This window comes from Leuciscus leuciscus, assembly GCF_965113295.1.
Source record: "Leuciscus leuciscus genome assembly, chromosome: 1".
Taxonomy (NCBI): domain Eukaryota; kingdom Metazoa; phylum Chordata; class Actinopteri; order Cypriniformes; family Leuciscidae; genus Leuciscus; species Leuciscus leuciscus.
In genome coordinates, this window is record NC_138725.1 from 65,771,935 (window position 1) to 65,785,796 (window position 13,862).

Here is a 13,862-nt window from a genome sequence, read left to right on the forward strand (position 1 = left end):
CAGATTTAATTGTGATATTGATACACTTTGTACATTTTGTGATCTACACGATGAAACATTTTATCATTTATTTTGGAGTTGTCCTCATACAGTTTGTTTTTGGTCAGATTTTTTGTTCCTTTATTAAGGCTCATATCATGCCCAGCTTTCAACTGTGCTTTAAAAATGTATGATTTGGTTTTTTCTCTTATGACACATCCTTTCATAAGGAATATTACTTAATTAATCTGCTTCTTCTGTTAGCGAAATTTAGTATTCATAAATGTAAATTTGGAGGAAACAAGCCTTTATTTTTCATTTTAAGAGCAGAAATTTTACAATACCTAAACACAATATTGGGTTTGAAAAATAAGAAAGCTACAAAATGTGTCTCAATCTGTAAACACTTTCAAATTTTTATTTAACTTTTGAATTTGTCGTTGTTTATGTATGTACTTTATGTTTGTTTATCTGCTTTACTCGTTGTACCCCATGACTGTAATTGTAATCTTAAAATCAATTTTAAAAAAATAAAAAATAAAAAATAAAAAAAACGCCAGAAACCAATCAGAATATAGACGTCCTTCGCGCTGGCTGATTCCGGAGAAACATACGATGTAAACTTTCGTTCCTACCAAAACATTAGTTCCGAGAAAATGGAGAAGTTGATCATCGCCGTTGCTGGGTTTCTTATCATTATTGGATTAATTGCACAGTTTAACCATAGAGTGAAAGTTTATCATTTGCATGTGTTTTTAAGTCCTGTCAGTTTAACAGGGCGCGCTTGACAGGGCATATATAAGAACGAGCAGAGAGAGAGAGAGCCCCGGCCGCGCGCGCGCACTCACTATTAATGATAATAATAATAGCTCATTATTATTTTTTCCCGACCAAATGTGACCAAAACGGTTATAAAAATGCTGTCATTATAACATTTCATGGTGTGACCATGGGTGTGACACAGACTTCAGAGCGGCCAAAGCGTCAACAAGCTTCCCCGTACTTTTTGACAAGCGTCCTTGACAGGGCGGCCAGAGCTTCTTTGCAGCTCAAGTCGGCGGCGGTGTGAACGTACAGTAAGTTGAATGTACAACACTGGCCAGCACTGTAAAATAATAACGAGACGCTGTAAAACTGGAGTACTGGCTGCAGTCTTCGACAATATTTAATTGACTCTGTTCATTTCAATGCATTAACAACATTAACATATTTCAATAAAGATAGTTACATTTTAATTAAGGCTTTTCAGAGATACATTCTCCTTTTACAGGGTTTTCAACCGAATATCATGTATTTCACATCACAATAACATTCATGAGACATTACTCTCATTTTTGAACTGTCACAAATGAATATTGCATTTCGCTTCAAGCAATCCTCGTGTTTTATACACTGTCTATGGTTTTATATGTACGTCGCCATTTTGGCTCTAACTCACTCGTGCTTACACCGCCATTTTGGCTCGAGATACTTCCAGTTGCGAACGCATATTAAACTCACTCAAACTTTTTCATCCGATAACAAAATCAACATTATAAAGTCTTTAAAACATCCATGAACGCTTTTCACGTGTATATTTTCTCACATTTCACTTTGCATTCACCTATTTGTCCCTCTTATGTCTAATACATAACCCAGTAATGCAGAATGCGTCTTAATAAACAGTCTTTCTCAGTAATCTAACAAAAATAAACACATACGTCTTTGAAGCACAGTGTTTTACATTAGTTTCAACCAGTTTCTGAAACAGTTTTGCTCACCTGTAAAATAATAAACAAGAGACGCTGTAAAACTGGAGTAGGCCTACTGGCTGCAGTCTTCGACAATATTTAATTGACTATTTAATTATATTTAATTGCTTGAAACAATAGCGTTCAGCGCCCTCTACAGGAAGCAAGCATAAACAGCAACAAAGCATTCTTTTCTACACAATGAACTGCTGAATGAAAATGATGAATAAGCTTATATGCAAATTCTCTTTTGAAGACAGAAAAAAGAGGCTGCGTTTTTATCCATTTACATTTGTGGATGAAAAATTTACCTGAGATAATTAAAGTGTTTAAAAGCAGTTCATAGTTTTTGTCCTTCAATATAATTCCAAATGTGATATTATCTCTGGTGAAACTGGAGAGAGCCTGGAGATAAGGCCCCAGCCAATCATACATGTCACACCAAAAAGTGTTACTATAAGGGCAAAAGAAAAACAAATGATCCGTGGTCTCTATTTCCTCATCACAGAATATACAGTTGGTTAGATCAAAGTTAAATCTACGTGAGAGGAGTTCTCTTGAAGGATAAATGTCATTCATGACTTTGAAGTGAAGCTCTTTAGCTTTTGGTGATAAAGGTAACTTTAAAAAATCTGTGCGCAGTTTCTTCAGAGAAGAATGAGTGAAAATAAGAGAAGCCGCATTTCGGCTGTATTGCATTGGGTATAAAGTCAGAGTAAAAGAGATCACGGAACACTTTGTTTTGCAAAGTCCAACTACAGAACTGGTGACCAGCAATCATCAATGAAGGGAGAAGAGGAGGGTTGAGCAAATTAGGTAGTGCATTTTTTGCCATCAAAAGGAAGGCAGAAGGGATGCTTTGTATAACCATATCATAATGTTTACGATTGCACTGAAAATTTAATTTTGTACCAAAATCTTCAAAAGATAAAACATTGCCATAACTGTCCAGTAAATGTGTGACAGACCAAATGTTGTTTTCCATCCATTCATTGAAATACAGGGACTTATTCCTAAAGAGAATGAATCTGCAATTCCAGATGGGAACATCATGGGGAGTAAAATTGTGCTTGTACAATAGTTTCCAAAATAACAGAACTTGTGAATGGAATGCAGACAGCTTTACAGGAAGTTTTGGAATAACAAAATCACAGCGCAAAAGTAAATCAATACCCCTGGAGACATAATACCAGAAGCTATTACTGTTTGCTAGAAAGCATCTTAACCATTTAATCTTACAATCAAAGTCTATGGCTTGTAGTCCACCATCTTCAAAGTCTTTCACTATAGTTGCTTTTTTCAGATAATGTGGTTTTCTTTTCCAGATGTAATCAAAGTTTAATGTATTGATGGACTTAGCAGCTTTTTTGGGGGGATAGACAGAGAAAAGGCTGGGTAAATACACCTTGAAAGGCTTTCTATTTTTGGTTATAAAGATTCGACCAAACAGAGAAAGATCTCTATTTAACCATCTGTCTAATCTTGATTTACATTCATCCAGTTTGTTCCATACATTTAATGTTTCACTCAACTTAGTATCTTTAGTTATATGTATACCAAGTGTTTGACTGCAGTTTTAATAGGGATACCATAACCTGCCTCAAGGTGGCAGTCATGTATAGATAACAACTCACACTTTTTTAGATTCAGTATTAACCCAGATGCTTTTGAGAATGAGTCTATAGTTTCTATAACCTTTGGAACCTGCTCAACATTTTTAAGAAATAGAGTGGTGTCGTCAGCCAGCTGACTTATAACTACTTGGTTATCAAAGACATTTAACTGTTCAATATCTGAATTTTGAATGAGGATTGACAACATTTCAGCTGCAATTATGAAGAGTGATGGCAAAGCCATCATCTTTAACATGCTCATTATACTCAAGTAGATCAAAGGACAAGGCGAACATTATTGTGTATTGATCTACCTCTCATAAATCCTGATTGAGTGTCACTTATTATTTGAGGAAGACCCTCTTTAAGACGATTTGAGAATATGTGTGTTAGCAATTTATAATCATTATTTAATAATGTTATCGGTCTCCAATTGTCCAAGACTTTGGGATCTTTGTTTGGTTTTGGAATGAGAACAATTACACCTTGCCTAAACGTCTCTGGAAGTGAATGGTTAATTAAAGCTTCTTTAAGTGTTTATTCATTTATCTGGGGAATAAAACTTTAATTTTATTAAAGAAAGCCTCTGATGCATCAGCTGAGAATCTAGAAGAATCTAGATTACTGTAAAAGGAATAAACTTCATTGATTATAGTTTTAGGATCAGAGCATTCATTTTCATTAACCTCCTCAGACCCCGTGTCCACATCGTCCACATACGTGGACATCACATTTTTGGCTGTGTGCAGCATCTTATACTGTCTATGCATAATACTTAATTCTGTGTAACTGGAACATGTTTTCCACAAACACGGACACTCACACTGCCATCTGGTGGTGTCAGGAGAAAAAAAAAACGTAACATAAATAATGTCAAGATGGCGGAGAACACAGGCGAAATGTCACGCAGCCACATCAGACCAAAACGTCCACAAGGTAAAACATTTAATAACATTTCATTGTTGATTCTTGTTAAGTTATGCATAATAGTGTTGTATGATTAAAATGGCATGCACATTTGACGAACTTTTGTAAAAGGAAATATTTACTAGGCTGCTAAATTTGATGTCCACATATGTGGACACTGGGACTTAGCTTCGATGAAACTGTATAAGAATGTTAGCAAAAAAATGAAAATTTGTAGTTGCACAACTTGCACTGAGCTTCGTGGCGCGCGCACACACACACACACACACACACACACACACACACACACACACACACACACACACACACACACATGTCTGGTCCACTATCTTTGTGGGGACTCTCCATAGACTTAATGGTTTTTATACAGTGCAAACTGTATATTCTGTCCCCTTACACTAACCCTACCCCTAAACCTACCCATCACAGAACATTTTCTGCATTTTTACATTTTCAAAAAAATACAATTTAGTATGTTTATTTACCCATTCCCCTCATGGGGACCGCTGGCTGGTCCCCACAATGGAGGTGATCTCAGGTTTTACTATCCTTGTGGGGACATTTGGTTCCCACAATGTAATATAAATCAAACGCACACATACACACACACACACACACACACACACACACACACACACACACACTCTCTCTCTCTCTCTTGCTCACTCGCGATCGCACACACACACACACACACACACACACACACACACACTCTCTCTCTCTCTTGCTCATTCACTATCGCGTGCGCGCACACACACACACACACACACTCTTGCTCACTGCGATCGAGCGCGCACACACATACACACACGCTCACTCATTCGCGCGCATACACACACACACACACACTCTTGCTCACTCAAGATCGCGCGCGCACACACACACACACATAAATAAAAATAACATTCCTAGTTTGGAGAAGTTGATGTTTTGGAATGTTACTAAAAAGAAAGCAAATTTTTTGGATATGTTTTTTATTTGGATAGAAATTTTGTTTTTCCATATCAATGTTCAGAAGTGGTGATCAGTTGACAGCTCCGCCCCTTTCCCCCCCCATGGGGGGAGGCCCGGCCACCAGGCGCTCTCATAAGAGCCCCAACCCCGGGCCTGGCTCCAGGGTGGGGCCCCTGATAAATTTTCCAACTCACCTGGGCTGAGCTGTGGGTCATGATAGAAAAGACAAGATCCCGGATACAAGTGGCCGAAATGAGCTTTCTCCGCAGGGTGGCTGGGCGATCCCTTAGAGATAGGGTGAGGAGCTCGGTCACTCGGGAGGAGCTCAGAGTAGAGCCGCTGCTCCTCCACATCGAGAGGGGTCAGCTGAGGTGGCTCGGGCATCTGTTCCGGATGCCTCCTGGACGCCTTATGGGGAAGGTGTTCGGGCGCGTCCCACTGGGAGGAGACCCCGGGGAAGACCTAGGACACGCTGGAGGGACTATGTCTCCCAGCTGGCCTGGGAACGCCTCGGTGTCCCCCTGGAAGAGCCGGACAAAGTGTCTAGAGAGAGGGAAGTCTGGGCATCTCTGCTTAGACTGCTGCCCCCGCGACCCGGCCCCGGATAAGCGGAAGATGTATGTATGTATGTTCAGAAGTTATACAAGAGTAACAACGAAAAATGTTCAGGCACAGGCTGTAAATAAAAGAGATTTGCACTTTGTTACACAATGGTGTCTTGATTTTTTTCTGTGAATTCAGACCCAGTGTCCACATATGTGGACATAATTTTTTTCAGAAAGTGCTTCATGTTCAAAGAAAATATCTGGTTATTATATATATTGGTCCCTCCTAACCCCAAAAAGCTAGAAGAAATCTAAAATGCACGCCAAACCAAAGCTCGGGTCTGAAGAGGTTAATGATCAGTGTTCCTATATTATTCCTTTCCTGGCGAGATTTTTCTAATCTACAGAAATAAGATGAATTCCTTTCTCCTTCCTCGATCCATTTTGCTCTGGATCTAATAAATGCTACATTTGCTTTTCGTGTATAAATATTATCTAATTTGGTTTGTAGAGTAAGTAGTTTCCTTTTGTCAGTATCTGTAAGCGTGGGTTTGTTACAGCAGAGACTTATCTCTCTTGTTAAATTGGTCTCATCTAAAAGGACAGATTGTTGCAATTGTTTACTGAAAGAGATTGAAAAATGTCTTATTCTGAATTTTAAAAATTCCCATTTGGAGCTAACAGACAACCTGTTTCTGACCAGTTGAACACATCAAAACGCTCACAAATGAAATTCTGTTCTATTGCAGAAGATTGTGGAAATGCAACAGATCACAGACACCACATCTTGAAGCTCACATCACTTCCTGCCATGAACAGGCTGAGCAGTTCTCTTAAACCGACCGTCATGAGTCTTGAACTGCATCTGGTGAACCAACTGGAGGTCAGAATAAAAATACCAATATTTTTAATGTAATTACGGAACATATCACCTAAACAAGTGGAAGTTTCACAAATATGTTTTATTTATTTTATTTTTTTAGAGGACATCTTCAAAGACCATGGTTGGATGGTTCATTGAATTTGTGCGAGAAAATACCGGATGATCTGGCAACGGTCAGTGGAAAACTGTCTTCATGATCACTTAATTTGTGTCTAATTATGAATAATTAAGAAGTCAAAAGCCATCGTAACTATATGCCAGACACTTTAGTATTGACTGATCCTTTGTCCTCATTTCCTATGCTGCCCTGTAGCTCTTGGTAGATAAAGACACAGTGACCAATGCAGTCAGTGCTTCTCACGACACCCACCTGCAGAAGATTGATGACAGGGAGGATGAGCTACTGGCACGGGTCAACAGCTGGATGAGCGCTCTGCTGAAATCGGTACTTGATTATTAACACACTTCCTGTGAACTCCTTAACAATATTATTATATTATATTATATTATATCACGTTGTAGCCTACCATGCAGCTGTTCAGGATCAGAACTACCTTTTGTTATTAAATAAAATGTAAATCTTTTTTGTTTGTGTTAATAGATACGCAATGATGAGGTGAAGAGGAATCGCAAGCGCATCTCAGAGATCCAAAACTACATTCGTTTAGTAAAGGATGAGCTGGAGGACATGGCATCATCTGAGGACAATTAAAATGTTTCTCTTGTCAGATCTAGAATATATACAGTTATGTATGTATATATATATAAACTATTTTTGCTTATTTTGTTGTTAGATGTTGATAAGTATGCAGCTGTATTATCTTTGTTTTGTTTATTAAATTTTGAGATCATCAGTTTTACAAGAATGTTGTTGGGTTTGTTTTTGTACTTTATGCAATGCTTCCATCTACAGACGAGTAAAGAGTGCTGCAGCAATTCCATTTGTTGAGAGAGAGAGAGAGAGAGAGCTGTATATTACATAAAAGGGCATTTCTCAAATGGGGTGTGGGCTAGTTATATATAATTTGGAAATAAAGCTATATAAATTGTATATATATATATATATATACACACACACACACACACACACATATATACACACATTTACAAGTCATTACATGTTATCATAGCTAACACAATCCTTTCTGCCAAATATGTTTAAGAAATTTGTTAAATTTGTTTTAAATTGTGTATGTATATACACAAATGGAATTTTATATATATATACATACCACGTTAAACAGGTTTTATTAGCAGATTTATTGTTTAGAAACAGCTGTCACAACATAAACGATTCTCTACATTTCTACAGTACTGCTTTCTTGTAATAGAACTGCAAATCCCATCATGCCTTTTCCAGAGTACCCAATGAACATCCAGCGTCATAGTTCCCCGATGTTCGTCATCCAATCAGAGAACAGCATGCTGGATCACATGACTCGCTGTTGAGCGCCTTCATTCTGCTCTGAGGGACTCATCCGCGCGTCCTGCGGGAGAAACTCCGAAACTCACGCACTGCGCTGTCAGTGTCGCGTTTTCTTCTCTTCCCGGGTCTCGGATAAGCGACGCTCAGCTGGTTGTGTTCGGGGACTTCCCCGCAGAAGCGATCAAACATGCCGGTCCGTACCGACTGTTGTCAGGGCTCGTCGTTGGCCTGCATGGCCTCGGCCTCTCTCGTTCCGCCCCCGCCGATCAATACCCGTCAGCCCGGCGTCAACACCTCTCTGCTCTACAGCGGCTCCCAGTTCCGCGGGCACCAGAAGAGCAAAGGAAACTCCTATGATGTCGAGGTGGTTCTGCAGGTAAACACTTTGCTCTCTGTGGATATGCTCAGGAAGAAGTGAGCTGCCTACCTAGGCATTCAAATGACTGCTGTCTAGGGTAACGTTAGGCAGCTCACTAGGACTATGAAGCCCAAAAATGCTGTTTGTTTGTTTGTTGGTAGGCAGCCTAACGTTACTAGGTAGGGTTTGAGTCCAGAAATGCTGTCTAGATAGGGTGCTCACTCACTTGGTTGTGAAACTTTGAAACCCAAACATACTGTTTGTTTGTAGGTATGAGCCTACTATGTAGCTTTTGAGTAAAACAAATGGGTGCTTGACTATGTTGTGAGAATATGAAGCCCAAAAATAATATGCTGGCTACCAGTTTGTCAGCTATTTTGGACTTAAAACCTACATAGTAAGCAGCCTACATGTGGTCTAGGTAACCAGCTCACTATATTGTGAGAGTAGCCTATGAACTTGAGCCCATATGTTGTTTGTTTGCTTGTAGGTAGCCAGCCTACTATGTAAAAATGTACAGCATACTATGTGTCTAGTTTACTTGTGTGATTGCAGTGCTCATTGTGCAATGTGTCTAATATTGCATGTCAGTGAATCTGGATATTTAATCGGTATAGATCCGTTACCCATTTTTAAGGAGGGCATCCAGAGAGAGCCGTATCTTCATGTTTGAGTCCAGATTAGTATTTTCAGAGTTTTTTGTTGAATGTTATTAACTGACCCACATTAGCAGATCTGTTCTGGTGGTCTGGAGTTGTGCCAAGTACACCATTATAGTGATTTTATGAAAACCCTTTGCTTCTGACCCACAGCATGTGACCATGGAGGACTCGTACCTGTGTGGATACCTCAAGATCAAAGGTCTGACAGAGGTGAGTGGTCAAGCTGACCGCGTTTCGACTACTGTGACCTGCTATATGTTTCTTTAGTAGCTGTTATTTATGGCAGGGCATGACGCAAACATAAGCACTCTTGTCGTTTGTCTGAATGGAGATTCTGCTTTTGTGGTCTTGTTTTCTGGTTGCAATACTGGAACACAATAGATTTGGACTCTGACACTGACTGACTGACACACACTGAAAGTTAGTCTTTGATATTATCAACAAGATACAGAAGCTTAAGTGTACTTTAAGAAGCCTAATGCACTTAATTGGGCAACTCATTTATTGATCTGCATCTCAGTTGCTGTGTGTCAAAGGAAATGTGACACTGTCCGGTATTTATCTTGATATTTGTGCAATTTTCCTGAAATTTATTAAAAGCGTGATAAAAAAAATATATATATTTTTTTGTTTTCAATCAATCTTCAAACAAGTAGATTCAAAATGTTAATGCAAGAACAAGAATGATAATTTTCACTCATATGCACCAATATAACAGTACAACAGTAATAAACATTTTGGGGTTGGCATGCGAGTGAATAATTTAATCAGAGTTTGAATGAATTATTTTAAATGGACACTTTGAACTGATTCATGGAAATGAATTGGACTTGCCAACTTTAATGACATAAGTTTAAATGATAGACGCTATTACAACATCACGTGACAAGGAAGTATATCACAGTCTAATCAATGACACACTGGCCGTTTCTCAATATGCGTTCTTGTCTGTACTTGTGTTCTTGTGAAAAGTCATCAGTCGCTGCCCAAGTACTGTTCCAATTCAAAGTTCACATCTAGCCAAGTCCAGTTCAAATCCCCGGATGTGTTCTTGATCCGCCCCTTTTACCGAGGATGCATCGAGAGGTGACTTGTGCGGACTTGAGACAGCCAGGTATCCCAGAATGCATCTCACACCAACCAGCAAGCGTCAATAGCAGAGGAGAAACCCCGCGTAATTTTAAAATACTGCTGTTATTGTGTCACGAGATGTAGTTATAAGAGTATTTCAGGCGAGAATGTAGTTGTTTAAAGCTCAAACCTTTGGTTTATTTATAAAGATAGCACCTATTTGAAAATTTGTTCTGACGGTTTCGGAGTTGTGAGTACCAGGCAATCGGACGCTCGGTGCTCATGTACCCCGCCGAGAACAGCCTTTCCTCGGCTAGTGCTGCTGACGTTTGCCGCTGGCTCGGATGTCTCTAGTCTAGTGGTTTAACATGAGATATAAATGGTCTTGTGTATATCTAACAGGCGATTTATTTATGTATTTATTTGTCTCATTAATCTATCATTTGTTCCCTGGCAAAACGTTTTAGCTGAGGGCAAAGTGAAGTTTCATAGCTTTATTTAGTCTATGTAACTTTAACGTTGTAGCCTAGAGAGCTGACTAATATATTTAACTGAATCGTTTGCTTTATTATTGAATAGCTTCTTATACCTTTTAGGCTACTTATACTTTTATAATGGCTATTATTGATCATTAAAACTGACATTTAACAAAAAAGGTTATGTCATTTTATTTTATATATTTAAAACATATAAAATATTTTATTATACATGTTGCCTACATTCTCGTCACTGTATGTACATATATAATAAAATAAAATGACACAACCCTGTCTTTTTTTGCTAAATCAGTTTTAATGATCAATATTATATATTTTTTATGTCTCATATTTTTTAAATGAAAACAAAAAGAGTCAGGGTTGTGTTTTATATTTCGTGTTGTTATAAATATATGCAGTGAAGATAATCAATTGCGTTGCCTGAACCACATTTGTGTGGCCATTAATATGGTTAAGATTTTTTTTAATGAAAATGAAAAGAGGCGGAGGGGTGGTTTATAACATATTTTGTTTTATTTGTAGCCTAGATATACCTAAAGAGATTACCGGAGTAGCCAGAGCGAGCTGAGTGACGTTATCAAGTACGCCGCTGTTCCATTTGCAGAATTATCAGACTTGCGTCCTCCCGTCCTCGGGAGTTCGTTCTCCTGAGTCGAACTTGTCAAGTCCGAACTACCAAGGACTCAAGTCCGAAGTTTGCGTTCTTGGTATTGAGAAACGGCTACTCTTTAGAAAACGTATCGGCCACATAAAAAGTGCATTGACATCATTGTGATATTCACGATTTTATATTTCCAGTATTGAGTCAGACCACGTTATAAAGCTCACAGAAGGTGAAGTGTCACTCACCCTGATCTATTGCTCTCTGTAGGAATATCCCACTCTCACTACATTCTTTGCCGGGGAGATCATAAGCAAGAAACGGCCCTTTTTAACCAGGAAATGGGATGCGGATGAGGATGTCGACCGAAAACACTGGGTAATAAATATAGATTCATTGTGTTTATAATGCATAATAATTATGCGTCATGACTCAAGTAGAAACTGATCTGCTAAACATGTTTTTCGTTTTTCTCAGGGGAAGTTTCAAGCATTTTATCAGTACGCAAAAAGCTTTAATTCAGATGATTTTGACTATGAAGAACTAAAGAACAGTGATTACGTCTTCATGCGGTGGAAGGTACGGTGTACATCACGACTGAAACCATATACACTACCGTTCAAAATGTCAGGGTCAGTATAAGACTTTGTTTTGGTTTTGAAAGAAATTAATACTTTTATTCAGCAATGCTTTTACATTGTCACCAAAAAAAATCTGTTTCATGTAAATGCTGTTCTTTTGAACTTTCTATTCATCAAAAGTATCAGTTTCCACAAAAATATAAAGCAGCACAACTGTGTTTAACATTGATAATAATAAGAAGAAGAAGAAGAAGAAGAAGAAATGTTTCATCTAATCATCATATATGAAGGATTTCTGAAGGATCATGTGACACTGAAGACTGGAGTAATGATGCTGAAAATTCAGCTTTGATCACAGGAATAAATTACATTTTAATATACAGTACAGGTCAAAAGTTTGGACACATTACTATTTTTAGTGTTTTTGAAAGAAGTTTCTTCTGCTCATCAAGCCTGCATTTATTTGATCAAAAATACAGAAAAAAATGTAATATTGTGATATATTATTACAATTTAAAATAATTGGTTTTCAATTTATTCTACTTTAAATTATCATTTATTCCTGTGATGCAAAGCTGAATTTTCTGGATAATTTCTCCAGTCTTCAGTGTCACATGTGACATCCAGTCTATCACATGATCCTTTAGAAATCATTCTAATATTCTGATTTATTATGAGTGTTGGAAACAGTTCTGCTGCCTAATATATTTGATGAATAAAAGGTTAAAAAGAACTGCATTTATTCAAAATAAAAAAATATTTTCTAATAATATAAATCTTCTTTACTATCACTTGCTGAATAAAAGTATTGATTTATTTCAAAAAAAGAAAGAAAAAAATTACTGACCCCAAATTACTGACCAGTAGTGTATATTGTTGTTACAAAAGATTTATATTTTTAAAAAGTATCACAGGTTATGAAAAAATATTAAGCAGCAGAACTGTTTCCAACTTTGATAATGAATCATCACATTAGAATGATTTCTAAAGGATCATGTGATAGACCGGATGTCACATGTGACACTGAAGACTGGAGTAATGATCCTGAAAATTCAGCTTTGCATCACAGAAATAAATGATAATTTAAAGTATAATAAATTGAAAACCAATTATTTTAAATTGTAATAATATATCACAATATTACTTTTTTTTCTGTATTTTTGATCAAATAAATGCAGGCTTGATGAGCAGAAGAAACTTCTTTCAAAAACATTAAAAATAGTAATGTGTCCAAACTTTTGGCCTGTACTGTATATTAACCTAGAAAAAAGTGAACATTACTGTTTGTACTGTATTTTTGATCAAATAAATGCAGCCTTGGTGAGATTAAGAGACTCTTTCAAAAACATAAATTAAATCTTACTGACCCCAAACATTTGAATGGTAGTGCATGTATACAAATCCATAAAAGCTGCTTTGTATAAATATTACGGATGGGCATTTTTGTCAATTTCTCATTTCGATCATTAACCGGGGGAGGGGTCCGTCAGGAAAATGAATGTTGACAAATAAAAATATGACATGAAACCATGAACGTGTGAAAAAACAACTGCTAGATTATGATGCATCAATGTTATTCTTATTAAAAAGAAGCATCTAAAAGGAACCGCTGCTTGACAAAAAGACGCTAATGCGCACGTGACCTTGACCGTGCTAGTCTGATGTGTAGCTAACTCGTGAACGCGCTGAAAAACTAAAGCACATCTTGCACTTAACTGCATTTGATGATCAAACTGATTCCAGTCACCACTGTGTGTGCGGCTTCACTTTATTTGGCCGGTCTGGAAGGTGAGCTGTCTAACGCTAACCAATCAGAACTCAGGAACCGTCCCCAAATGCCGCAATAACCAAACAGAAAAAAAGAGCAGACCGATCATCGTTTTCATGATCGATCGTCGCTGTCACATTCGAGTACTCGTGCTCATCCCTAATAAATATACAAATCTGGTCAAATAAATGCAAGTGATCAAAAAAGTCCTACTATGAAATGTTGTTTGTCTGGTTCAGGAGCAGTTCTTAGTTCCAGATCACACTA

At 37.7% G+C, this 13,862-nt stretch overlaps 2 protein-coding genes across 3 annotated transcripts in view; both read left to right on the top strand.

The window, feature by feature from the left end:
• Window positions 1–4,200: 4,200 nt before the first annotated feature.
• On the top strand, window positions 4,201–7,578 carry LOC309498065 (dynein regulatory complex subunit 3-like; the record flags this gene model as incomplete). Its single annotated transcript, XM_082168567.1, has 4 exons — window positions 4,201–4,258; window positions 6,734–6,804; window positions 6,945–7,076; window positions 7,233–7,578. 4 exons carry the CDS (start codon window positions 4,201–4,203, stop codon window positions 7,341–7,343), a joined length of 372 nt encoding a protein of 123 aa, XP_082024693.1. The 3' UTR covers window positions 7,344–7,578.
• Window positions 7,579–8,046: 468 nt separating this feature from the next.
• The window catches only part of gid4 (GID complex subunit 4 homolog), a 12,989-nt gene continuing 7,173 nt past the window's right edge, over window positions 8,047–13,862 (top strand). For both annotated transcript variants that reach the window (XR_014205120.1, XM_082166350.1), the window contains exons 1-5: window positions 8,047–8,433; window positions 9,228–9,287; window positions 11,517–11,624; window positions 11,724–11,825; window positions 13,835–13,862. The exon at window positions 13,835–13,862 is cut by the window's right edge and continues 103 nt beyond it. Coding sequence is in view for 1 of the 2 variants with exons in the window: in XM_082166350.1 (XP_082022476.1) it covers window positions 8,245–8,433; window positions 9,228–9,287; window positions 11,517–11,624; window positions 11,724–11,825; window positions 13,835–13,862 (487 nt within the window). In the remaining variant the exon portion in view is untranslated. The remainder of the gene's footprint in view (window positions 8,434–9,227; window positions 9,288–11,516; window positions 11,625–11,723; window positions 11,826–13,834) is intronic.